The sequence below is a fragment of the Bombus terrestris genome, chromosome 7, assembly GCF_910591885.1.
Source record: "Bombus terrestris chromosome 7, iyBomTerr1.2, whole genome shotgun sequence".
Lineage (NCBI taxonomy): Eukaryota > Metazoa > Arthropoda > Insecta > Hymenoptera > Apidae > Bombus > Bombus terrestris.
The window spans coordinates 3,246,024-3,272,821 of record NC_063275.1 but is presented as its reverse complement, the minus strand read 5'-3'; the positions used below and the strand labels follow the sequence as shown (position 1 = coordinate 3,272,821).

The 26,798-nt window shown below is 27.5% G+C and overlaps 5 protein-coding genes across 8 annotated transcripts; all 5 read right to left on the bottom strand.

The window, feature by feature from the left end:
• Nucleotides 1-3,563: 3,563 nt before the first annotated feature.
• Nucleotides 3,564-5,187, bottom strand: LOC100644293 (60S ribosomal protein L9). Of its 2 annotated transcripts, XM_003396274.4 has the most exons (4): nucleotides 5,101-5,187; nucleotides 4,296-4,434; nucleotides 3,772-4,099; nucleotides 3,564-3,685 (listed from the first exon to the last, which is right to left on the bottom strand). In XM_003396274.4, exons 2-4 carry the CDS (start codon nucleotides 4,431-4,433, stop codon nucleotides 3,579-3,581), a joined length of 573 nt encoding a protein of 190 aa, XP_003396322.1. In that variant the 5' UTR covers nucleotide 4,434; nucleotides 5,101-5,187; the 3' UTR covers nucleotides 3,564-3,578. The 2 variants fall into 2 exon arrangements, with proteins under 2 accessions (XP_003396322.1, XP_012165298.2); XM_012309908.3 differs by lacking the exon at nucleotides 5,101-5,187 and having other exon boundaries at nucleotides 4,296-4,445.
• A 1,617-nt stretch (nucleotides 5,188-6,804) lies between these two features.
• Nucleotides 6,805-13,867, bottom strand: LOC100644059 (inner nuclear membrane protein Man1). The gene is made up of 11 exons (XM_012309907.3): nucleotides 13,318-13,867; nucleotides 12,282-13,027; nucleotides 12,092-12,194; nucleotides 11,606-11,817; nucleotides 10,665-10,879; nucleotides 10,458-10,586; nucleotides 10,234-10,363; nucleotides 9,611-9,887; nucleotides 9,217-9,438; nucleotides 8,968-9,152; nucleotides 6,805-8,666 (listed from the first exon to the last, which is right to left on the bottom strand). The coding sequence occupies exons 1-11, from the start codon at nucleotides 13,482-13,484 to the stop codon at nucleotides 8,539-8,541; spliced, it is 2,514 nt and encodes an 837-aa protein (XP_012165297.2). The 5' UTR covers nucleotides 13,485-13,867; the 3' UTR covers nucleotides 6,805-8,538.
• A 767-nt stretch (nucleotides 13,868-14,634) lies between these two features.
• LOC100643933 (mitochondrial-processing peptidase subunit beta) lies at nucleotides 14,635-17,044 on the bottom strand. The gene is made up of 8 exons (XM_048407409.1): nucleotides 16,520-17,044; nucleotides 16,286-16,457; nucleotides 16,058-16,214; nucleotides 15,749-15,960; nucleotides 15,533-15,676; nucleotides 15,320-15,465; nucleotides 15,047-15,250; nucleotides 14,635-14,984 (listed from the first exon to the last, which is right to left on the bottom strand). The coding sequence occupies exons 1-8, from the start codon at nucleotides 16,715-16,717 to the stop codon at nucleotides 14,844-14,846; spliced, it is 1,374 nt and encodes a 457-aa protein (XP_048263366.1). The 5' UTR covers nucleotides 16,718-17,044; the 3' UTR covers nucleotides 14,635-14,843.
• Nucleotides 17,045-17,853: 809 nt separating this feature from the next.
• On the bottom strand, nucleotides 17,854-21,222 carry LOC100648863 (F-box/LRR-repeat protein 12). Of its 3 annotated transcripts, none has more exons than XM_012309905.3 (8): nucleotides 21,087-21,222; nucleotides 19,938-20,144; nucleotides 19,591-19,852; nucleotides 19,384-19,506; nucleotides 18,831-18,992; nucleotides 18,558-18,752; nucleotides 18,281-18,471; nucleotides 17,854-18,209 (listed from the first exon to the last, which is right to left on the bottom strand). In XM_012309905.3, the coding sequence occupies exons 2-8, from the start codon at nucleotides 20,129-20,131 to the stop codon at nucleotides 18,032-18,034; spliced, it is 1,305 nt and encodes a 434-aa protein (XP_012165295.1). In that variant the 5' UTR covers nucleotides 20,132-20,144; nucleotides 21,087-21,222; the 3' UTR covers nucleotides 17,854-18,031. The 3 variants fall into 3 exon arrangements, with proteins under 3 accessions (XP_012165295.1, XP_012165294.2, XP_012165296.3); XM_012309904.3 differs by lacking the exon at nucleotides 21,087-21,222 and adding an exon at nucleotides 20,386-20,546; XM_012309906.3 differs by lacking the exons at nucleotides 18,281-18,471; nucleotides 21,087-21,222 and adding an exon at nucleotides 20,386-20,556.
• LOC100643806 (zinc finger protein 853) lies at nucleotides 21,085-26,742 on the bottom strand. Its single transcript, XM_012309903.3, has 3 exons — nucleotides 26,407-26,742; nucleotides 25,833-26,216; nucleotides 21,085-25,757 (listed from the first exon to the last, which is right to left on the bottom strand). The coding sequence occupies exons 1-3, from the start codon at nucleotides 26,545-26,547 to the stop codon at nucleotides 24,120-24,122; spliced, it is 2,163 nt and encodes a 720-aa protein (XP_012165293.1). The 5' UTR covers nucleotides 26,548-26,742; the 3' UTR covers nucleotides 21,085-24,119.
• Nucleotides 26,743-26,798: the final 56 nt, after the last annotated feature.

Here is a 26,798-nt window from a genome sequence, read left to right as displayed (position 1 = left end):
ACTGCCTTCCCCTATCATGTTTTTATTCCCCTCTACATATTCGCCCGCCGATCAGGAGTCTATCACGCCCCCTCTCTTTTTCTATTTCACGCAACGATTCTCAAGTAAGTATTTTACGCTCGTTTACTCAATACTTGTTTTTTACCAACGCTTTGTTTTATAGAAAAGGAAGATGAATATTCGCGTTTTAATTAATTATTGATTATTTAGTATAAATTATTTATTCACTTTATTAAAAATTTGCTCGCGGGATAGCCAAATATTTGTATTATTTATTTATTAATTAAAAGTACATTTATATACATATGAAATAAAATATATACGTATATATTTATTAAAAATAGTCCATGAAACTAACATGGATTATGTATTCTCTCCTTCAAAAATTATGAGATAATCGAACTTTTTTATTATTTATTTATTTGTTTAAAGTGAATTTATTGTATGTGCGCGCGCGTGTGTGTGTGTCAATTTATGTGTGTGTGTACATTCGGAGAGAATGAAAGAGAGAACAGAGAAACGATACACATGATTGGCGCATTGATACATAGTAATGTATGAATACTGTATGTATATTTGCAAATTGAAATTATATATAACAACAAAAGTTTTAGGAGAAGGTGGGACCACATGCACTCACACGCACGGAGAGATAGGTCGGCACGATGCTTAGTTGTAAAAAGCGGAGAGTTTGTATATTGTAAATGTATATAGAATAAGGTAGTTTAAGTCAACGTAAAGAAATGACAGTTGATGTAGTTTGTAAGGAAAGATATGTAATTGAAAGTCTGGTAACCTCATTGAGGAATCGATAAATGTAAAGGATAAATGTAATTGATAAAAAAAAACTATACTAAAGAAGACTATAAAGAAGACATATATGGCTGTCTATTAAAATTAAATAATCTGTGGAACTAATACAAATTATCTATTCACTGCCCTTAGAATTTGATCGTGAAGTGCTCAATATTTTCTATAAGACAGAGAAAATTTTATTAATTTTTTATTATTGTTTATTACTTTTTTATTTATATTATACATGACAGAAATATATTTTCTATGAACGTATTTCACAATTAATATAAATTTTTTGTTCATTGCAGCTATGATCAAATCATGAAGCAATATCTATTCTTATATATTAATTAATAGGATTAAATGTTTTAATTTGCACAATTTTATCATAATGCCACTTTTACAAAATCATGATGTTTTAATTGTTCCCTTCTGCTTCTTTCTCATATAAATTAATATAATGGCTATAGTATAAAATCTTTCATATAAACCTAGTATAACGACGAAATTTATATTAGAGACTTGCTTTATCATACTACAAATATATAATTACTCAATAATATTGACAATAGAAATCAATAAGTTGTTTATAATAAACTTTCGTTTATTTTTTTTATGATTTTCTTTGTCAATAGTGTGTATGCTACCTATAAAACACTCTAACTTTAATGTGAACAGTAATTATACAATAGATTTAATAAATTTAAGATTAGATACAATAGATATATTGATAAGTCCATTGAAATTAATATTTAAAAAGTAAAGTTTAATTTCACCAACTTTTTTACTGGTTAGTTACTTACATTAACTATTTCTTACTTATATTGAATTGTATAATTTTAAAAACAAATTGAAATGGCGCCAAGAATAAACGCGCGCATTCATACATACACAAAAATGTGTATACATTTCTTTTGTACCACCTATTTATTATCCATAAACACTTCAAAGTTCCCAATAACGTATATATTTGTTTCAAATAAATTCAAGATTATGTCAAACAAAAAATTATTGATTATTGAAAACATCAAGGATTTCATAAATATTTATAAATTAATCAACAATTGTATTTAACATTTTTAAATCATAATTTTTTGTTGACCATTCCTGAAAGGGAATTTAGTATACGGCATGTCTAATATTCGCATAATAATAACTTTCTAAATAATAATCGTATAGTTATTGTTTTGATCATTTATTCAAAAAGATTTCAGATCACACAACCATTGGGAGACCGTGCATGATGTTTCCGTTATATTATCAATTCAGATCGTGCAAATTTTTGTCTCATAACTGAAATTTTACCATTCATCATCAAATATCACATATGCAACAAAAATTTCTATGATTTCTCACAGAGCTCTCTCTCATATTTATACGGTTGTAATATTGTTACAATTTCTGTTATTATTTCGAAAATATTAAAAGATTATAATGTATGAAACACCAATAAAAATATTGTTCGATGAAAGATAAAAATATTTTCATTTGTAATGAACATAATAATATCTCTGATAATTTTTTTCGATTATCTAATTTCCCGCTATTTTCAATCTTCTCGATGGTTTCCTTGAAAAAGATATTCGATGCACGACTTTCTTTAATCTCCATATTACCAATAGCAATATAGTATAATAGTAGCGTGAGATAATATTTGGTGTATAATATTCAAGTAATATCTTCACTGAATATCATTTTCATGATTCTTTTGATTTGTTCATTAAAGCTTAAAGAGTCCTACTATATATAAATAAATATATATATATATTTACTTTTTAAATATAACTCAAATCGGTTATATGTAAACGATCTAAGAATGTTAGTATCCGAGTTTCAACATATAAAGTAGGTTTATCATCAATTTTAAAAAATGTAGGAATCACATAAAAAATTATTATGTATGAAGAAACTATTTCGTTTCATTCGAATAAATATAATTAGAAAATGGAAAAGGCAAACTTTCTCTTAATTGTCAGAAAGTATAATATTTACGAGTATATAATCGTTTATTAATTACTCTGACACTGTAAGAAAAAAGGGACAAAGTCAATGTATCATCAGTATAAAGTTTTCTTACGTCACAAAGAATAGATTTTAAATAATCTCATCAAAGAAAAATATAAAGATACTTTCTTAATTAAAAAGTATTATTGCAATGTGCTTTTTTTTAATTACAATGGTATTCGAAGATAGTAATAATTGAAAAATTATGCTCTATTTATCAATGATTATAATCTTTGGCTTCTATCTAAAATTATTTATTATATAGATCATTACGGCAATAATATCCAAAGAGATTTATCTAATTTTTTTTTATAAATGATTGCATTACTTAATCGCTATATTGTATATTAAATTGTTATATCATTCATTATGATGTCAAATTTAATATATATGTATACAATCAAATAAACATTAGTAGACTTCTATTATCAGGATGCTATATTACACTATCACATTGAGATTTGATTCAGAATGGCCATTGGCTACGTGCCGTTAGCTTCCCTCTCCTTAATTAAAATTATTGCTTTACGTATCTATCTACATACTACTTTCTCATACATATATTTAAGTACATGAAATATACTTTATCTCCTGTAAATACTTTTTGATCTTGTCTACAGTCAGTCTGCAAATACATTTCATTATGAAAAATATAACTTTATTATGGCGCATTAACAAAATTTCTATATTCCATAAAAAATAATATTTTTATTCGATGAACAAAAGGTCATTAACAAAATACATATTAATAAAAACTGCATTCATATTGTGAATAACGTTTATTCATCATCTTGTACAACTGTTGTTTTTTCTGACACATAAAGACCATCCAAGAACTTCCTAATGTCCTTGTTCTTTACTGTTGTTGATTGCTGTATAAGAGCAGCTAAAATGAAAATAATCATTAATTATAATTACTCATAACTAGGATTTCTTTTCTGTATAGATGTATTAATTCAGATGACTATTTACCAGATCGAGAAACATCTTCTAGAGAATTTCCTTCTATTATTAATTCGTCTTTCTGTTTAGCTGAATTTGCAACAGTCACTCCTGGTGCCATCTTTACACGACGAATGTATTTTTCACCCAGAAAGTTACGGATTTCAATAACTGTATTATTCTCTGTAATAACACAGTTAATGGGGAAATGAGCATATACAGCTCTCATTTTGTATTGGTACCCTTTAGTCACTCCCTTTAGCATGTTCTCAATGTGAGAACAGACTGTACGGACAGCAGCTAGTTCCTTCTTTGTTCCAAACCATTTTTCAACTTTCAGTAACCTTGGACTTACCATCTGCAAAAGAAATAATATATTGAACAACAGTTCTAAATTATATTTTATAACTTATTTAGTATACTGTGTTAATCAGATACAGATATATCATTTATTAAAGAAATGAAGGGGAATCCAAAAATATCATCAGATATAATATAAGTTTAAATATTTTTGTATTACCAATTATTAAAACTAGTTAGGTCTCTTAACTTACACGAATATCAAGTGCAAGGTGCTTAAAAGAACGCTTAAGAACACCCCTTGGTCCTTTCACAGTAACCAAGCGGGACTTGACTGTAACAGTCAGTCCCTCAGGTATTTTCACTGTTTGATTGGTCACAATTTGCTTCATCCTGAAATGCATAAATATACAACTATAATACATGAAACTTTTTAACATGTTTCAGAATTACACAAAACATTTTTATTTAACTTAATTTTTAACCACAGAGTAAAGTTTACTGCAATTTGAGTAGACAAGTATCATTCCCATGTAACATGGAAAATATGTAGAATGTTCGCTTCAATTTAATGTGTTCCATATTTTGTTTGGTAAAATAATATAAAAGCAAAAACAGAATCAAATACATATAATACATATGCTTTATTAGTGATATTTATACTTCGTAGTATTTGTCTTATAATATACAAAAAATTTGTAGATTATGTATTGAAACATCAAGTCAAATTGTCAAAACATTTAAATATTATATAGATAAAAAATAATATATGACTATCTCCATATTTAAAATTACAATACTAAACAATTTAAATGCATAAGTATATCATAATATATTTACAGGAAAGTTTTGTTAATAAAGCAGATATATTTAGGAAAACTGAAAAGTAGGGTTATACGCAATTGTGATCAAAACGATCATTTTCCAAAAATATTACTTAGCCTTGCACAAACATAATAAACGATATCGAATAACACATATAATATGTCACAACATTGATTGCATTGCTAGATTGTTTCGGATTTCGTGAAAAATATTTTCCAGTCAAGATTTCATTACCTCGCACACGCTACAGTATAACCGGAAAAGACTGAAGCATTGAGAAAGCATGTCTGTTGTGTTCTTGAATAAGTAAAACATATAGATAAACATATATATAGTGTTTTATTCTAACCATTTATCCCAATTCACCCTGCAGGTGGCGTATTTCAAATTTTTCGAAATATTTTTTATTATGCAAAATTGTAATTTTACATGCAAACTATCAAATTGAGAAATGTGAAATGTTTTTTAATCTGATATAAAAATAACTATTATGCTATGATAAAAAAATAATTTAGTACTGTTAAATATCTTTTTCACATGAAATATATCTTTTTATAAAATAATTATTCATGATATTTTTCGTTACTTCTTCATTTATAAATAGTAATTATTATAAATTTTTAACGAAATTCTCGACTAACATTTAGAAAGGAAACAATCTATGATCTACCTTTTTCATGGTCAAAACTCAAAGCTAAATTTTTGACTGTAAAATAGCCGACTATGTTACTGAAGAAGCTAGTCCTAGTATTAGTTTCTTTTGTGCGTGATTTTAGTTTTGCGTCTTATCTTGCATTATACGTAAAACATGAAATATGTATCACATTCAAAAATTAAAAGTGAAACAATTAGCCCAACATTGTAAAAAATATACGGTACTTTTGTTTAAGAAATAAAATATAGTTCTTTGGTTGTTTCTCGGAACCAATAAATATTTCGAGTAAATCTTAACATACGTAAACATTTTAAATTCTTGTAAGTAAATTCATTATGTATGATATATATTTGTTGTATACATATATATATATATATTACACTATATTTCTCACTATTAGTTTTCATCAGACAGATTATTTTGTTACAAATCTAATAATTATTTAGTAAATTACAGTGAAACAATTTTTCCTCTTCATATAAAAAATTAGTGATATTATTATCTTGTTTTTCTTTCTTAATCAAATAATATGTGATATCATGTTTGGATGCAAAAGGGGATTACAATATATGAAAATAAATATGAAGATCTTCCCATGTTCAATACACTGAATACTGAAGTAAATATATTGGTAGAATTATTCATAAATTATTTTTGTTCAAATATATAATTTTAGTTGTACAAGAGTAGGTTCTAATTTTTAGACTACTGAATAATATTTTTAATTGAAAATTTTATTGGTATAATTTCTTCCACTAGAAAACATTTTGAAGTTTTTAAAAAGATACAGGAATATATGTATTAAATATGGATGATAAGTTCCAAATAAATTTTGTTATAAAAGAATGTATAACAGATATAGATATTAAACAAGAACAGCCGAACACGTATGTCTGTAGTAAAGATAACAAAACATCTGTACAATTAAATGAAACATTAGATAAGAAAGATTTGTTGATAGCAAGATTACAAGAGCAAATTGCTAAACAGAAAGAATGTATATCGTATTATGAAAGTATAGTACAGCTTATGAATTATAAACTCATGAAATTTAAGAAAGTTTGGAAAACTCATTAATTGTTGAAAGAACTTGATTTGTAACTTTGGTAAACAGAATATAGTTGTTCCTTGAAATATTAAATATAAATAAATAAAATTTATATCAAAAATATGCATATTTTTTATATTTATACTGACAAACATATGTATATATAATAAATCCTATGTTTTAATAATAAATATTATAATATGAAAATGTAAATGTATGAAACAATCAATATATGTATCATGTAGAATTTCATGTTTATTAAAATTTTTTTTAATTCCTTTTAATACATAAAAATTTAAGGCGAGCTAAATTTTTCTTAAAGGTAAAACTTATTCAATTTGTATGTATAACTAAGAGGTAATACTATTATTACACAGTGAATATACAGAAATTAAATTATATAAAATATAAACACACATCAGATAATCTTGAAATCATTATGAATACAAATTGTTTATTGTTACTACAATGTAAGTATTATTAAATGTACTGTGTTGTATTATAGTTATCAAAAACTATTTTTCTTTTAAGAATTTTGTGCACTTTAGAATTGTAGATGTCTCATTAAAGATACTACTTCTTATGTGCTGTTTTATTTTGTTTTATCTTTAAATATTCTGTATATCTCATTTGTTAAAATCACATTAATTGAATAAAGTTGTACATATAATTTGCTCATTAGTATTATTGTGATTTGTATAGATTACAAAATGTTGATATAAGTAAGTTTCTTTATATATCAAACATTGTTAAATTCAACATGTCAAAATATAATGCATGATTAAAAAAAGAATTTGTGAAATGTTTTCAATAGATAAATTATGTTGAATATTTAAAAAAAAATATTGATTTCTATTGACCTTAGTTTGTACTGTAGTACTATTTTCGACAGTATATTATTTTCATTAAATCTTTTAGTTAAAAAACTAAATAAATTTATATCTCTGTGATACTCTTTATTCTGAAGAAAATGTAACGGTAAATAATTTAAAGAAGTCTGATATTGTATACAGAACTTCATTTCTAAGAAACTTATATAGATATCAAAAATCGTTAGAAAGTACACAAAATACAAAAATTTAATTTATTCATTATTTTAAGTAGCAATATACGTCGTCACGCGATATCGTGCGTAAAAGAAAGTACTAAAAATAATATTACAAAATTTAAAATAAACTGTATTTTGCAATACTCGTCTACTAAATTAAAATAAATAAATTTATTAGAAAGAGTAACAGAAGACAACTCTTTAAAAATTCAAAATCAGTTTTTTCCTGTATCATTTGTCTAAAAAGTATATACTATTTAATTAATTCATACCTGTCAAGTTCAACTAGAAACTAATGTTGCGAATGAATATAACGTATTATTGTTCTAATTCATTGAATGTTAATAAGGTGCAAGCTTCGTTAATAATTTAGAGAAAAACTACTGCCATATGTGGAAGGATTAAATATTACGCGACAAATTAATGTTTCTTTAACGCACAAGGAAAGTATATCACATAGCACAGAAATTTAGATATACATATTATCAACATTGTATATTGCTACTTGAAAAACGTTTACAAAATGCAGCGCTGAAAATTACGTCTTCACACTTACTTTACAGCAGTTTTATAAATAGTATAATCGTTGAGTCTCGTATTCTTTTTCGACTTTCTTACCTTAAAAAAGGTGATAGAACATAATAATATACACGTTACAAAATCAAAATGAAAATGCTTATAAAAAAGTCTTTGCTTATTCGATTCTTAAAATTCTATCACACAATCGCGAGTTCTTCACAGACTCTATATTCCTGCGCGATAGTACGAAATTCTATACTCTTATAGAGCAAAAAATAGAAGTCTCACGAATTCTGGTCCGCAAACAATCATTTCAGCGGCGAAAATTCAAATTCTGCTTGTTATTCATATGTATACAAGCAAAGAGGTATTTTGTCATTTTACATCCACATGGCATTTCTACTAGTAATCAGCTTGCATAGATAATCGTTGATTATTACTTGGCTTCAACGGCGTTGTACAACGACGTGCGTCTGGAAATCTTTCGTAATATCTCTCCAATCTCAGGTACTTCACAGTTACTAAATGACCTGGAAGAAATAATAATTATATATATATATGTATAATATTCATATAAAATAATATAATATATATACACACAGATATATATATAGGGTGTCATAAAAAATTTTAATGTCAGATGGAGAGAAAGGATCATCAGCTGATTCATTAATACCAATATATTTATTGTTTTTGTACACTTTTGTACAGGAACATTTTACATCATTTTGATATCTAGAATCGACCCTATAAATATTTCTCTCATATTTTGCAATACCCTATATAGATATACTAAGAAACATTATATTAAAAAATTGTGTAAATACTTACCATCAAACCAACATCCATGTAAAGCCCTATAAGCTTTACCTGCGTCTTCTTGTGACATACACTTCATGTATACACAACCTTCTCGACTACCACGATCTATACGGATATGAAGAATTTTCACGCCCTCTCCGCATTTTTCTAAAATAGCATCTTGTACCTTTGTTTCCCAATCATCTTCAAATTCTCTAAAAAAATATATATGTTTTCATACATACAAGAAATATGAAAAAATATTATTAAAACACTTACACATCAGCATCAAACATATGCCTTATCTTCAAGCAGGGTGTCGGCGAACAAGTCAAACTATTGACAGAACCTTCCATTGTTTCAAATGCTTGACCTTGCCATACTTTAGACTTTTTATTTAGAACAAAATTCTGGCTGTTTGATTTGTTAAGACTATTGTTAGGTAACCAACGCCACACATGAAATTCTTCCCCCGAAACCTGTTGTACTTCTCTTCGAATTCTGAAATCATGTAGCTTTATTTAAAACATAGAAATGCATGTTAACTAATATAAATAATAAAAATAATAAGGAGACTACGGATTTTTATGCATTTATAAGAAATTTAATGTGTTCACAGAAATATAAATTTCCGTAATATACTAATCAAATTTATGTTTCACTAGATTTGTACCTAGATTCATTTTCGTCCAAAAATTTAACTGCTTTTTCCCAAAGTCCAGCCATTTTTTTTCGATCTTTCGGGGGTATAAGATTATCACGTACATGATTTATGGCAAGAAAACTTTCTTGCGTGGTGCCGCCAGATGATGCAACTGCCGCATTTTGATGGTGCATCTCGACCATGTTAATAATGTCACTAACAAGTTTAAACACTTCTCTCTCGGTACTTTTCTTATACCTTATATACCAAACGAATAATTTCTGCATCCCTATAGCTGCTAGGAGGCCTGAGAATATATTGCAATATTATTCATATATAGCACTGAATTATTATAATATATAATAATTGAATTACTATAATATATATAAAGTACAATATATTTTCAGTCTATCAATAACACACACATGCATATTAAGCTTCGCGATATAGCATGCACAATAGAATTGCAAAACCAACATTATTAGTAATAACAAAGAGAAAATTTACTAATACGACGTAGTTACAGCATTAAGATACTAAACTTGTAACAAAATATAATACTTTAGAACATAACATTATCACGTTATTATAGAACCTTATAGAGTTATATTTTCAACAAGTTTCTTCCCATAATAAGTCGGTCAAAAATTTACCAAGTGACACAATTAGAAGGGAGGAGAATATGGTGAAAAGCTTATTCTTGATAAGACATTGCATCGGCAACTCAGGATTCATAATCACCATTCCGACTTTCCCACTTAGACGAGTAGAAAATAATTTATCCTGTAACAAAAGGGTGTCTTTTTCTTTAATTTATATACATTAGAAAACGTGGAAGTAAAAAGATAAAGAATGATCGATAAACTTTTTACAATACCAAAGAATCCAAAATGTCACCAGAGTTTCCACTATCGTCACTTATATCTATGAGAGAAATGCCCCATTTGGGATTCTTTATGACGAGTAATTGTGCGTTTTGCAAATCTTCTTTTACCTCTAAACTCCTCTGTATAGAAAATTGTTTTATGCATATACAATATAACAATGTAATACTTGATGTTCCATTTGAATCAATTCAACATACCACTTTATTATTTGTAAACATTTGCATGATCTCTGAATCGGTCAAATAAGGAGTTTCACTGGAATTGTCGCATATCATGGACACAGCCTTTTTCGTTAAAATCGGTTGAAGTCGCTTCAACAATTGTAATACAGAATCTACATTTTCTTTCATTACACAGCTAGCTCCAGGCGCTTCACGGTCATCTCCAACAAAACATAATGGTATGTTGCTATCTACAAATTGAAATATAAGACTAAAAACAAAATTATCAAGAATTATAATATATATATTCTACAATATTCTTTTTATTTTTGTAAAAGAGATATCATATGTATCTTGTATCTATTTCATGCATATAAAAATAGAGAAGAATTTTTTGAACAATTTAATCAAATGATAATAATATAAAAGAAATAGGATAAAATCATTATAATGGGAAAGGAAATAAAATATCAAAATTAATATATTGGTAATACTTATTATTTTATTATACATGTTAAAAAAAACAATACATATCTTAAATAGACTATTATGAAACTGATTATACATTATTCAATGTTAAAGATGAAATTTGTGTAAAACGATTAAAATCCACAAATTATTAGAACTAATTGTAATACTCGTGAAATTATGAATAAATTGTATAACAGATTAATGAAACGTATTTGAATAGAATTGTATGTTCAGATCTTGTTTTTAGAACTCGCAATTGTTATACAATACAAATCTATATATAGTATTCCTTAAAATGTTAATAATTATTTTATTCACATACATTGACAAATTTTTATTTATAATAAAAACATCGCGTATATTGCAACATTCTCGTTATTAATAATAAAATTTATGTAAAAAACTTTCCCACAAGCTGTTAGTTGAAATATATAATTTGCATTGTATATTTTTTTTAAGTATTTCTCCATATGTATTACTTAATTGTTACGATTCTGAATACCTACCCGTTGAAAGTGATGGAAAGGTCTCTGCTTTTCCACCAAGTCCCATGTATATAACGGCAAGAATCCCGAAAAATAAAGCAAGTACCACTACCAAAATTACAGACACCATATTGTGGTTATTTCGTATATCTTCCCTATTTGTAGATGATGGTTTAAACATTCTATTCACTGTATCTCGAGATCTGTCGGCGAATGATGTTGTATGCCTGGAACTGAAGAAAATTCACTTATATAGCTCTATAATATAAATATAGATTAATACAAATTGTATTTACAATACAATTACAGTTGATGAAACCAATATAACGAGGTCGTAAATTAAAGTGCTAAGTGGCAACAGTTATTGATATAATTATACTTCAGACTTTTTGATATCTCATAGAAGTATTTTAAACAACAAATCATTTATAAATTGATACATAATATTTTTCCCTACAGTTTTCTATTCTGATCTCAATATATCAATTCCATCAAGTATCTACATACCTTGAACTGGACGTTGGATATAACGATCTTAGGGAAGAAAAATGACCATTTGAATCTTTTTCTTTTAGATCTGGTAAATTTGATGTAAAACGCGATGATGGACCTAAACAATAATATGTAAAATAATGAATTAGAAACTCATTAATATATACATATTGTATACTGATTATTTCAATTTAAAAGGACTTACTTTTTAAGCTAGATAAAGAAGAAGATGGTAAATTAGTAGACCTTGAACTAAGTCTTCTTGTAAATTCTGACAGGAATGGTGTTTCATAATTTGCCAAAATATCTCTTTGATTTGTGTCTGATTTCATACACACATCTTCATTGATCGAGTGTATTGGAGAAATATTTGAATCAAAGAGTGGTTCACTATACTTATTATCTTTTATTGTATGAATAGATCTCGATTTTGAATCATAAGGTTTTGAACCCTGATCTTGATCAGAAACATTATGTTCATATGCTCTAGGCTCATTAAATTTTCCACTACTTGACAAATATTTAGGTGGAGAATATGATTTAGGTGGGGAATATGATTTAGGTGGAGAATATGATTTAGGTGGAGAATATGATTTAGGTGGAGAATATGGTTTAATTACTTCTTCAACAACATCTGAATCTGAACCAGTCTCCAAACCATCTGTTACACTTGATGTCTTACTAGTTTTCATATATTTTTTTGTAGTTTTTGTTATCGTACGAGTTGTGAATTGCGAAGAACTATCATAATCCGGCACTATAGGATCCTTAAATTCAGGATGTGTTATTTTATCTTTAACTGGATTTTTTGATATGTTTACACCCGAGGATGCTGCTACTGCTGGTGGTGGCATAGGATTTGCTAAAGTTTGCCTTCTACTACTCACTGTAGTCTTCTTCTTTTTGTTAGTCGTTGTACTTATGTCATCATCTGTATCTTCACTGCTGTACCTAAAATTTTATTACAAAACTCATAAGCTTAACCATTATCTCAAATAATGCATAACCATATAAGAATGCATGAACCTTTCATTGGAAGAATAATTGAGTAAAGGTAAACAAAATTACAAATTGAAAATATTCCATGTTTACTGACATTATTACATTACGACATTTAAATCAAAGATAATAGAAAAATTTAATGAAACAAATGATTTAAAGAAACATTGAGATATTGCAAAGATACTAAATAATAATAATAAATGGTAAATAATTGCAAGAATACAATAAACTAAAAGTACCTGGCAGCCAATGAATGTCGTGACCCTGTGCCGCCTCGAGTTTCCATGAGATTTTTTAGCTTCTTTAAGAGAATCTTTCTAGTGGTTTGTGTTACCGGGCCCACTGGATACCCGTACTCCATCAGTTTGCTACGCAATTCCGCATCGCTCAGGGCATCCACCGACATTTTGTTTACAGTCAAAAAGCGGCTTTTCTCAAATGAACCCGGTAGAAAATGTTGCCTCGTGCGCGAAGCTTTTGCTAGCTACTTCTATGAAGCGCAGTGACGAGTTTTGTCCAAGGGCAGTCGTGCAATTGAAAAATTCACACTATCACTAAACCACACGTGTCTCACTTCTCAGGATATCATGAATATTTCACCATGATACCAAAAAATGTTAGAAAATGATCTTAGTTACAACTAAAAAATGGCGCAATTTTCTAACGGTCGTGATCACGCGCATACTCGTTCAACACCATTTCACGCTACTCAACCCTGTCATCCATAGTCATAGAATAAAGTTTATCAAGATAACCTCACTCGAAACTCACGGTTTGGTATAATTTTTTTCATTCAAATTTCTCTCGTTGAAAATGAATTTAACGTTAAAGCTGTTTCTTTTTGCAATTTATTGTATAATTATTTTAAATAATAATGTAATGATTGAGTTTTCTATTCATATGATTAATGGACAAAATATTGAAAATTTATTAATTCAGCAAAATTTTTCAATGATTTACATACACATCATTGATTTGTGATTTTTGGAACAGCATATTTCGAAATGTCAATGCTCATACGCTAATTATAGAACGCACATGTAATCGCGAATTACGCATAGTCTTTATTATGACAAAAGAAAAATAATACTATAAATAAATATTAATTGATGTTTATGGAATGTCGTACTTTTAGAAATGTAACCAGAGAAGTGAAACTTAAATAAAGATCTTTATTTCACCCAATAAATCTGTGGTCGGCGAGTGGAAGAATATAAGTCAGAATCATTAGTTTTGCAAAAGTGCACTTAAAATATCTAAAGTGCGATGTGAGATCAACTATTGGATTTTGGATATATTATTAGAACCATATTATTAACTGTATTATTAGAACCACAAGCAAAAGAAAACAATGTAGAATGTATAAGTATATTCTACATTGACAAAAATTTAACTTATACTTTTTTGTGAGAAATATTATAACAAGTATTTTCTTTGGGTATTTCGCATATTTTTGTATCTTTAATATATTATTTTATGTAATTAAAAATATTTTATGTAATTTAAATAATCTAAGTTAGAATTCAAGTTTGGATCATCAATGATTCATGCACACATACATTAATTTTATTATATTTCTTAAATAGTTACAAAATTACAAAAATTATTATTGAAAATATACAATCATAATTGTATTTCGTGATTTTGGTTTTATTTCTAGCGAAAATGTAAAGTCTAGCTTGGGTCACCAGAAACTCACATGATACAAAATACTTGTAGATTATAAATATTTTTTCAAAGGATAATTAGTATATTACTTTATCACTTAATATCGTAGTAAATACAAACCATTTTTTACATGAGTATAATCAGGAAAACCTTCAATACGGCCAAGAGCTATAACAACTGGGCTCTGATCATAGATGTATTTATGAGAAACTTCCCTTATTTTATCTGCTGTTACTTTCTGTAATATAAAGATATTATTCTGCAATAAAAATATAAATTACTTAGTACAATATGTTCTACCTCATATTCCACAACCCTATGTTCAACAGGTTCATAACATCCATGTCTATACACGTTTTCAACAATGTCAAAGAAACGATTTAATGGATCATTTAGTATTAGTAAATCTTTTGTAATGCATTGATGAACAGCTCGAGATACTTCTTTCTGGGTTATTGTTGTGCATAATTTCATCCATTCTTTTTGTAATGCACGAACCATATACTATATAAATATTACAAATATAAAAATTGTTAAAGATAAAGCTTTATTTTCTCGATATTTAGGATATACCAAAAGAGTTGAATAGTCACAAACGAAATAACAGCCCCAAATACTAGTACTCTGTGCCCAATGATGAAAAAAGGATTTATACATATAACATAAGTCTGTATTGTATGCATAGTGGGCAATAAATGGTGCATTATGATTTGCTCCACCTAAAAATATTATTGTGAATATTACATATTAAATTGTACAATAGTTAAATATAGATTATTAACTTACCATCTGACTTATCCCAAGAGCCTACAATTTCTTTAGCTACAGTAAGGGCAGTGCAATCTTCACGTTCTCTATAACTTGATCCTTCAAATCCTATTGCTGCATATCCCATTTCATTATCATCATCTCTTAATCGCATTTCAGCAGCTAAATTGCACATGAAATATTTATACAAAAACATAATGAAGTAATCAGAGAGAGTAGTAAAGTATTTTTTACCTGTGAACCGATATTCAATTGGATCTTTACAAAATCGTTGTTTGTTAGAAACTCCAAATGATGATTTATAATCTTCAATATTACATCCAAAATGTTTACAAACAATTCTTTGTAATTCTTTTAGATAAATAGACCCAGTGCAGACCATCGTCATATAACATGTTTGAAATAAACGATTACGAAATTCAATTAAATTTTTTGAAGAAAATTTTCTGCAAATGTAACATTACGATTAATGATTAGAAATATATATGATGTTTATTACATAACTTTTATAATTAAATATTGTTTTTGAATTTTCATATTTACCTTACTATGTTAGTTGCAGGATATACACTAATACCAAGAGCAGTATCCTGATATGCAATAGTTGGTAAATAATCCATTATAATTTTTTCTCTATCTGATTCCATCTCAGAAAGTTTTTCTAAAATTACAATTTTTTCTTGTGTAACATCTTTATCACCTAAAATATCAAGATATAACATATTATTATATATTTTATAAAGTTCTTCCTCTTATATGTTACTAACTTACATATTACTCCATTCAAAATTACATTCGCAAATAACTGAATGAGTTTGTCTATTTTACATGAAAGCACTGTTCCATAAAAAAGAAATATATCTCTCATAGCAAGAGCTGTAACTTTTCCACCAATTTCTTCTATCATGCATTCTATTTCTTCTTTGTTATTGCATTTTGTCCTCTGTGTTGAATATAGGAATTTAATATTAATTTTAATAAATTTTATAATATTTTTTTACTTACTCTGAAAAATAAATGTTCTAGAAATATAGCGCTACCACGTTCTTCCAGTGTTTCATACATTGCACCAGCTGGAATGAAACATCCTATGGTGGTAGTGAAAGATTTTTTATATTCACATATAAGACGCATGCCGTTATCCAAATAACAAGATTCTGTTGAGCTTTCTATATCAAAATGTGTATTTAAAGCTTTAGACATTTTTCTAGAAATGCCTTTAAAGTCCTGTGTCTTATAACGTTTACTTGAAATAGAAGCAAATTCCTTAAAAATGAATTTGACATAGCATTATCTTTGTCAATATTTGTAAATGACTTAAAAAAGTTAATGTAACACATACTCTTTTTATATATTTATACATAGTACTGTCTTGAGTCTGGAATAAATATTTTAAAAATGCTATTATTTTTACTTCGAATTGTCCATGCAAAACAATTCGCGTCATTATATCAAACAGAAACTGCAGTTTTACACACATAACAATTGAAGATATAGATAAATATCTTGCTTTTTTTTACTGTTCTTTATAATTCATAAGAAAACAGATAATTTATAAATTTGATGAAATAGAAATTTTATTACGTGCAATGACATCGTTAACAATATGAAAAAGAAATGGAATGATGTTTTACGATATAAAAATCAATAACACAACAGTTTTTTGTATATGGCTCTAATGCTTACATAATTTCAAATATAAAATATTACAACATACATATATAAAATAATAACAAGAAATGTATGTTTTATAAATGATGACCAATATACAAAATTTTGATTATGTTCATAAATAATTGTTAATGAATCAATTTGTACACATGTACATACGAGAATTACTTAATCAACAATTTTTTAAAATATTGCCATCACATACCGGTATTTATTTTTTTGTAATAAATAATCTTTATAATAAAAAATCGTTTTTTCAATAGTTTTTAAATATCCTAAATATATGATCTTTTTAAATTGAACAAATTCGATGTATGAATTTAAAAAGATGTAGTAAAGTAAAAACTTATTTGGTTTCTACCATTTGTTCTTTTGCATTATCAGTACGGCACATAACTCTCTCTCGCTCTCTCTCTCTCTCTCTCCCTCTCTCTCTCTCATTGAATAATGTATTTAAAATACTTCATACATATATAGTGCCTTCATTTGATAATGAAATTTCATTATCATCAACGCAAAGCAATGTACCCGATCTGTTATATTAAAGATACAAAATGCAATAATATTAGATTGCACACAAATATTTATATACAATATAATGGAATTGTAACACATGCGCGAATAAATATATTGAACACACATGGAGGTTGTAAAATTAAAATGTAAACTTGAGATACTATTCTATGCTCCGCATCATAGAATTTACGTTTATTATTGAAATTAATGAAAAATAAAAAATTGTTTATACTCCTAATCTTTACGATTATATTAATTTTTGCGGAAAATAGATTTATACAACAATAAAAGTATTGTGTTATCAAAGTCTCCAGAATAACCCTGTACTTCTCAAATGCTTGTGTGTGTTTCATCAAAAGAGGTAACTATTTTAACGTTCGGTCTTTGTGTCTTAAAAGTTTCAACACCTTGTCTTGTAACAGATGTGCCACTTACATCCAGATGTTCGAGACTCGATGCATTTAAAGCTAAATGTACGAGACTTGAATTTGTAACATGTGGATAATTTCTGGAATACACAAAAAATTGTCATTTATTACTGTTAAAATTTGAATCAGAAGTTTTCTAATCTAATAGTACCTAACAACCAGTGTTTTTAAATGAGGATTATTAAATATTCGTTTGTCTCCTTCTACAACTATAAATTCTTCTGCCAAGTTATTGATTATACGATCACAAGTATCACTTCCAAGAGCACAAATTGCTCTGTCTGTTATTAGGCATCGTCCAAACATATAATTCTCAAAACGAAATCCATCTTCGACCAAAAACTAGGAGCCGAAAAAGGTGCAAATTGCAACAATTGTATATATGTAGTTTAATTCTATTACTTTTTGTATGTTGTTATTATACCTACTTGTGCAAGATTTCTATCTTCATATACAGGAGGTTGATTCAAAGGTTCTCTCTGTAAAGGTCGAGATTCTGAATCGGGCGATTCCGTGTTTCTTAAATTGGAAGGACATTCCAGATAAAGATGTGTCAAAGTTTTAGTACAACTAAAACATCCAACTTCGCTATCACCAAGTGCTGTATCTCGCAAATCAAGAATCTGAAATACATAATCAATTAATCATTTAATTTATTGATTTATTAAACATTAATAATAACAATAAATAAGATTATTTACTTCTAATGTTTTGAATCCAAATCTTGTAGCTAAACTAGTGTAAGCAACGCATTCGCCTAAGCGATGACACGAGTTTAGCCTTAATTCCTTTAACTTTGGCATCTTACTAATGACCAACAATGAATGTGGAGTAAACCATTCGCAATTACTTAAAATTAAACACTGAAAAATATGCAAATATTATAAAATGAATAATAATCAATTATGTACAAATTAGTAAGAGTTCAAACAATGTAAAGCAGGAAAAAATAATAAAAATAATACACAAAATTATATGTAATCCACACCTGTGTTTGTATTGTTAGAATACTAATACCTAGGATGGAAGATTAGACTAATAGTTAGAATAGAAGATTGCGAAGAGTTATTTAAAAATTAATTCATCAAATAATTAGTAAGTAAAAGAATTTCTCAATTTTCAATTAATGTAAGCAGTTATTTTGTAACTTATAGTTATTCATTTGTAATAAAAATCTATACAACAAAAGTAATTAAGTACATAAATGCTAAAAAGTTTTTGAAAATACGTGCAATTGAAAAGTGAGATTCTTACTGTTAAATTAGACAAATGGAAATTCATTTTGAAAAAATATGATTTATTACTACGCAAATGTTCCATTTTGCAGCCTTCTAATGAAAGTTTTTCTATGGTACTTGGAAAATCTGTAATTTGAATCTGTAAATAGAGAAAATATGTAATTTACAAAAGAATTTTTTAATTTCATCTGCCAAGATAAATAATAAAAATAGTTAAACTTACCTTGTCTGCATTAATACAATATTCCTCTATAATTAATTCTTTAAGTTGAGTACATGTAGTTTTAACCGAGTTGAGAAAATAAGGACTAAGCTCTGCATCATTTTCACAATATAAATCACCACGCATAGCAAGACTTGTTGTTATAGGTTGTAGAAATTTTATATATTCTTTTAAATCATTTAATAATATAGGTGTTGCTCGAAAATCTACCCTTCTCCATAAAGTTTTATCTTGTGCTACTTGAGCTAGACGTTGGCAAGATCTAGGAACAGTAATAACATGTAATAAAAGAAGAAATATACATATATATATATATATATTTCTTTATTTAGTTTAATAAAACTTACAAACTTATTGCCATGAGATCTTTAGGATTCAAATATTTAAATATGTTCAATAGAACATCATCAGAAAAGTCTAATATATGTGGATGTATTATTATATCATTTGCCTTTTCATTTTCTTCAAATTTGATGCGTTTCATATCTTCTTCACTACTTGAAGCTTTAGGAGATAAAGATCTACTGCGTTTCATTTTCATTTTCTTTTTACACCTGTATAACATAGTAGGTAGAATATTAAAATAAAATTTGAACATACCTTAACTTGAAGTAATGAAAATTTAAAATTTTGAATATTATTCTATATAACTACTATTAATTTATAATAAATCTAATCTAAAACAAATAAAGAAGATTTGTATTTTTTGCATAGTCATCATATAATCCAAATTGGTCAAGCTGCATATACGTTTTATTCAAAATAATTTAAAAATATAAATAAATATATATGTACATAAAACAAATTGAACGATTATGTATCGGAAATACTTGATCTTCTATTGGTTCAAATTCTTCTTGCATCTTTTTAATAATTTTAAAAAATTGAAATTGTTTTCTGTTTTCAAATTGAAATTGACTTAAAAACACAAAGAAAGTTTTGTTCACAAAACAGTCTAATTCTGACTGCTGAATAAGCTCTGTTTCTTTGGCTGAAACCCAGAAATAGTGATAAAATTTCTGCCAACCATACGCCACTATGATCAGTGATCCTACATGACTTTTTTACATATTTTATAAATAAAAGTTAATATATTCAAAAACTTAAAACAATTTTTTATTAAAAAAAAAATTATGAATAATTACAGAAATATGTTATTTTATAACAATATATAGAGTTTTATTTGTTAAAACAAAATGTTGCCAAATTGCATATTGGATATACAATATGAAAAATATTCATTTCAGATCAAAAACATTTAGTAAACATCAAATCAGAGTAAATGATGCTTAATCAAATTGAGAAATTCGTTCACCATAATGTTATGACAAAACTTTACATATGCTACGAAATTTTGCTTTCAGGACTTTAATTCGTATCAATGGAATACTCTTTTTTTAAACAAATCACACAAATTGTTGTACTATTGCCAAAAATCAACAAGTAACAACATAACCTTACGTTTGAAATACTGTCACTATATTATTGATACTTACCAGATTATTACATGCAATCTTAAATAAAGATGATTATACTCGAAAAGATATCGACCTAAAAACTAATTGTTTTAACATAATGCACTTAATTTGTTTAATTTGTTGAAAAGTATATGTATATACAAAATGATGACTGCACACACACACTTTTCTGATCAAACTAAACAACTTCTTATAAACTTGACCTTAGTTTATTATAAAGATGTTTTTTTATGTAAGAAGTTGCATTCATTGAGAACAAATTTGCAAAAAAATGTATGATGAAATATTAAAAGGTATAATTGAAATTTTATATGCAATTCATACGGATCGGAAAAATTTTAGAAAGCATTTAGTATGACTTAAAATGCTTTTTCCAAATCCTACGTTACGAATGAAAAAAAGCAACCTTCTTAAATATCGAATTAATATTTTTTTTAACTTATTTCATATTTTTCAATGTTATTTAACAACCTCTAATGCTCTTTTGTTTAAACTAGTACTAGAACAGATAATATACAGCATTTTTATTGTTTCCTTAAATAATGAAATCTTAAAAATAATTATTTAATAAATAGCGCTTTTTCTTTATTGTTTCTGTGTTTTATATACATAACTTAGATTATACTTTGTAGATCTATGTATTAATTTACATAACTTAAAATAGCGCGCAGGATTAAAATTACATATTCATACTCAACGTTTTAATTCATTAACTTAAAAATCATAATGTCTCCGTAAATAGGAATAAAAATCACGAAATTTAATTTAAATTTATATGGGAAGATTGGAGTGAATAATATACTAGTATCTTTTTAATATATTATAATATATTTAAATATAATATTAGTTTGAAAATATATACAATGTAAAATATAAAAATTAACAGTATAAATTTCAAAAATAATCATATTTGAACAAGTAATGTCATTTTGTTGCAAGTTGCACATAGAGCAGGGGGCTACTTAAAATCAAAGATTATCAATTTTATTTGTTTTTATAAATAGATCTCCAAAACAAATGATTCTCATGACTTTAATAATTAGGCACAAAGTATGCAATTAATAAAAGCACTGTATTTCTTTTTCTTTGGATTTAATATCTACTTTACAATACTTCAGTATGAATAAAGAGGTATTTTCTGCTTTGCGGAAAATACCATTTTCCTTAGGAACAGTGCACTAACAGTTTTTCGTCTTACTCACTGGACCATGTTATATACAATGTTATTACTATAAATCTATGTACTTCGAATGTACATCTAGCACTAGCTGATATAGAAACACAGTCTTAAATTCATTACTTCTGCTTTGATATACATATATATATATACAAGACTTTATAATAAAATAAAGTCTGACCAGTAATTAAAATAAATCTTTTGTACTGTAGAAAGTTCATTTGTATCTTAAGACGTTTATTATGCAACAACAAAATTCCGTTATTGTTATGTTCAATCACGAATTCTGTGCTCACATTTAAATGAAGATTTTTATGTTTATTTTCAGCAAATAATACGCATAGATATACTCTGTAAAAAATATGGTAGAAAATTGTGCGATCAAATCTTCTTCACTAATACTTGTTACATCAAACAGAGTGAAAAAAATGGTGCAGATAAATTAAATATTACTATAAACAACGATTTGGAGCAAATTATAAGTTTTTGGTAACCCGCTATTATCATGCAAAAGTACAAAATTTAATAAGTATATGGATGAAATATTAATAATATATACTGGGAACTTTCATTTGAAGATATAGTTGCCCCCTGTTTGATCTTATTATGTAAAAGACAAATTATAAGAAAGAAAAAAGAAAGAAATGGAAAGGTAACATAAATTAAGTAATAAATGTATGCTAATTATATAGACAGATACAGTGGAAGTAATGTGGCTTAAGAAATATAAATTCTCTTCATTCTTCTTGATTTTGGTCAATATATGCTGGAAATTTAGCAAGAATTTTAGACAGTTATAATTTCCAATATACTTATTTCCAAAGTTTACTGTATGGCACGCTCTCATTTGTTAGAAAACAACGACTTTAAGGTCGCTGTATGTATTATAGTGCTATACAATATATGTATATATTGTATGCATACTTAACCAAAATCTTAACTGTAACAGAGCTAATCAGGTAGATCATGCCTGAATTTACCTTACATTTATCTTCCTATTATTTATCCAATTTATATGTATATAATATAAATTTCTTTGGTCTTAGATTTTGTTTTGCATTCTAAGTTTACATACAAATCATATAATCCTAAAATACTTTGCAAAATGGTCATAGATTGTTGCAATCACTGGTTAAAAAAAAAAACAAAATTATTTCATTGATTCTAATAATTATATATATAACATATAAATAACTAGAAAAGATATTGCACAAAGCAAAATATAAACAATAATATTTTTATAAAATTGATTTGATTGTTTATAACAAAAAATTTAAATATTGATTACATCATTAACTATCGATGAGAATTTATACAACAAAAATGTTATACATATTTCTATACTAATTCTATTAGTATAAGCAACTAAAATTCCGATTAGATATTTATTTAATATTTTCATTTCAAGCTAATGGAATTGGAAATATATCTCTAATCAGGTATTGGAACAACCTCATGACTATCTACGCACACATAAATTTTTTAACACACGATTTTTTCGAACATTAAATAACAGTGTGCATTCATACAAAACATAGCATGCATTTCATACATGTAATACTTTACTGGCAAAATATATGTACAATGTACTTTAAGTTAAGCTCATAAGCCACTGAAGATTCTACTTTCTGACCGACTGATTATTAGTATAATATAAATGATAAGTTATTTAACTTTTAATATGTCTAAAATAATAGTATTTAAATCCATCTTCTTGCCTTATTAAAGTACAAAAAATTTTCTTCTCGAGTAACAGCAGGTATAGTTTAAGAAAATATTTTAGCGCATCATAAAAGTTCTCTTGCTCACATAACAACAATCTTGTGATTGTTACCATTTGGCAAGAGAACATAATAGACACGCTTCCCCTTATCTCATTGAAACTCTTGTACATTATTATGATACTGGTTATTGAATGAACCATTCGGTTGCTCATTTCTTTCAATGACACTCTGCATTTCAACTGTTGATCCATTATTAGACTGTGCATTGCTATTGTTTAGACTCCCAGAATTAGTAACATTACTTGTTACCATATTTATATTACTAGTAGCATTGGACTGTTGTGTTTGTTGCTGTTGTTGCTGTTGCTGCTGTTGATGACCATTTGCAGTATTCTGAGAAGAATTATTATTATACTTTGATCTATGCCTAAGTTTGTGAGTTGTAAGATATTGTTTTACAGAGAATGCTTTGTGACAAATATCACATTTGTATGGTAAAGGATCTTGACAATTTACACCATCTCCAATAGTTGAAGCATGAGTTGTTAAATGCATTAAATAATAATGCTTCACCACAAATGACTTCCCACAGGTTTCACAAATATACGGTCCCGATACACCATGCGTTTTACGATGTTTGTGAAGATTGTCTTTTCTAGAAAAGCTTTTACCACACATTTCACATTCATGCATTTTTTCACCTGTGTGAGATACAGAGTGTCTAACTAAATGTTCTTTGCGACTAAATGCCTTTGAACACGTAGTGCACACATAAGGACGTTCACCAGTATGTAGTTTTCTGTGTTGATAAAGATGTTCTTTTCGTTTAAATGGCTTACCACAAACATCACAACTAAATGAATTACCATTATTTTGTAAAGGATCTTCTTTGTTACTACTATTATCAGAAGTTTCATTCAAAAGGCTCTGAACAGAGCAACTATGAGTGTTCAATTGATTTATGGTAGTGAAAATTTTGCCACACTCTTTGCAAATGGCATTCCTATGAGTTTGTGAAATAACTTGAGGATTTACGGTAATTAAAGATGTTGGTTCAGGCCCTGATTTGATTCTTAAGAATTCAGAAATTTGTCCGATCGAGTTGCGAGATATTGTATCTTCTGACTTTGTATAATCTTTAAATTCCTTTGGCTCATCTCGTACAGTTTGTGCAACCAAAGGTGTTTCTTTAAATCCCAAATTTAAAAATACTTCTGGTGTAGCTTGTACAGTATAACCCTGTACATTTTGTGTTCCACTTTCATCTTTTTGAGTTTCAGACTGTACTTTCTGAATGATTTGTTGATTTTGCTTAGATTCAGGTTCTGCCTTCAAAATGATATTATTATTTTGATGCACTACCTGTCCTTGAGGTTCCTGCTTAATAGGAAACTCCTGTTGTGTAGCAATTTGCACCTGTTTTTCAATTTGTTGAAGCTGTCTATGTTGTTTTTCAAACTCTCTTTGTTGTCTTTGTAACTGCTGAATCTGTTGTGTTATTTGTGTCTGATTTTGTTGTTGTTGTTGCTGCTGCTGACCAACTTGTGGTTGATTTTGTGACTGAGAAATTTGTCTCTGAGATTGTATTTGTTGATTTATTTGGCCATGATTTTGAATTTGATTTTGCACTTGTTGAATTTGTGAGGTCGTAGTTTGTTGATCATTAATTTGATTGTGTGCTTCATTTGATTGTTGAGGGGATACTTGCTGCGAAGTTTGTTGCTGATAGCTATAATGGGTTTCTGCTGTTGCTTCCACAACAGCAGCTGCCATACCTCCTGCTTGCATCTAAAATATATATTAATATAAATTAGTAATAATATCACATAAAAATAATTCTTAATATTTTCTCTGTCAATAAACCTGCATGGCACATTTGTATTGTTGAACTCTTGCTTGGACTCCGCTGATAATTTGAATATTCGAGGCATTTATATTACTAACAACAACAGGTTGTTGATGCTGCATTTGCTGTTCATTATTAACTATTTGATTTCCAGTCGTTGTTGTTACTTTCTCTATTCCCTTTAATACTTCATTCTCAGGGGTTGTAGGTCTGTCCTTTTCTGTGCTTTTCACATAAACCTTACCCTCCTTTAGAAAATCTTCCGAGAACCGCAATGAAGTAAAATAAGATTCTAACATACCCTCTGCGCTCACAACTGTTTCTCTGAATTCAATAAAATTTTCTAATTTCTTTACACATTCGTGGCAAACAATTTTTGGCAAGGAATCTTCCTCCAAAACCTTAAAATTCAAATCAAGTACTAATTATATATACCATCTATATCATTTCATACCTAATCAAATTATATTATTAAATAAAGAAAGAATTACAATGACCATATAGATATATCAATAAAAAATTATCTGTTTTATCAATTGAAATTTTTCAAAACCTTGTCTGGATCAAAATGAAAGTGTACAAAAATCTCACTTGTATAGGCAAGTACGTCTGAATCTTTGTTTGAAGTTGCAATCTACGTCCTTCTTCCCGGAAGATATTCATTTTGGTTCCTTCGCTGCTAGTACACAATCTGCACAGTTCGTAGTAATTCACTCTTCGATATCCAGACATTGTTTTCCCGCGGAAAACTAAATAACGCGACCTTAAAAAAATCGCGGACAGCTTTATTTCCGAAGGAATTCACACGTAACAATGATCACTGTTCCCCTATCATCATTAACGATCCTATTTTGCATATAAAATAAGATTCTATTTGATATCGCATTTCTGAGACTACGTGAATTGTACCCGTGGCCATTTGCAGTTTGTGTGATTATAGCGACAACGAAGTATAATAAAACGCGCTAAAAATTTAAATTCCT

Excerpts from the sequence above, each read along its gene's own strand:
- LOC100644293 (XM_012309908.3), bottom strand. The coding sequence starts at position 4,445 with ATGCATTTCAGGATGAAGCAAATTGTGACCAATCAAACAGTGAAAATA. Across the intron at positions 4,100-4,295 it reads ACCTTGCACTTGATATTCGT|ATGGTAAGTCCAAGGTTACT; the intron begins GTAAGTTAAGAG and ends TTTCTTTTGCAG. Across the intron at positions 3,686-3,771 it reads AGAAGATGTTTCTCGATCTG|CTGCTCTTATACAGCAATCA; the intron begins GTAAATAGTCAT and ends TTTTCATTTTAG.
- LOC100644059 (XM_012309907.3), bottom strand. The coding sequence starts at position 13,484 with ATGTCGGTGGATGCCCTGAGCGATGCGGAATTGCGTAGCAAACTGATG. Across the intron at positions 10,364-10,457 it reads GTGACATTTTGGATTCTTTG|GATAAATTATTTTCTACTCG; the intron begins GTATTGTAAAAA and ends CTTTTGTTACAG. Across the intron at positions 9,439-9,610 it reads TTGGACGAAAATGAATCTAG|AATTCGAAGAGAAGTACAAC; the intron begins GTACAAATCTAG and ends ACATGATTTCAG.
- LOC100643933 (XM_048407409.1), bottom strand. The coding sequence starts at position 16,717 with ATGTCTAAAGCTTTAAATACACATTTTGATATAGAAAGCTCAACAGAA. Across the intron at positions 16,458-16,519 it reads TAGAACATTTATTTTTCAGA|AGGACAAAATGCAATAACAA; the intron begins GTAAGTAAAAAA and ends TATTCAACACAG. Across the intron at positions 14,985-15,046 it reads ATAGGGTTGTGGAATATGAG|AAAGTAACAGCAGATAAAAT; the intron begins GTAGAACATATT and ends TTTATATTACAG.
- LOC100648863 (XM_012309904.3), bottom strand. The coding sequence starts at position 20,453 with ATGCAAGAAGAATTTGAACCAATAGAAGATCAAGTATTTCCGATACAT. Across the intron at positions 18,993-19,383 it reads TCCATTTGTCTAATTTAACA|TGTTTAATTTTAAGTAATTG; the intron begins GTAAGAATCTCA and ends CATATTTTTCAG. Across the intron at positions 18,753-18,830 it reads TTGGATTCAAAACATTAGAA|ATTCTTGATTTGCGAGATAC; the intron begins GTAAATAATCTT and ends TATGTATTTCAG.
- LOC100643806 (XM_012309903.3), bottom strand. The coding sequence starts at position 26,547 with ATGTCTGGATATCGAAGAGTGAATTACTACGAACTGTGCAGATTGTGT. Across the intron at positions 26,217-26,406 it reads AGACGTACTTGCCTATACAA|GTTTTGGAGGAAGATTCCTT; the intron begins GTGAGATTTTTG and ends TTGAATTTTAAG. Across the intron at positions 25,758-25,832 it reads AATACAAATGTGCCATGCAG|ATGCAAGCAGGAGGTATGGC; the intron begins GTTTATTGACAG and ends TATATATTTTAG.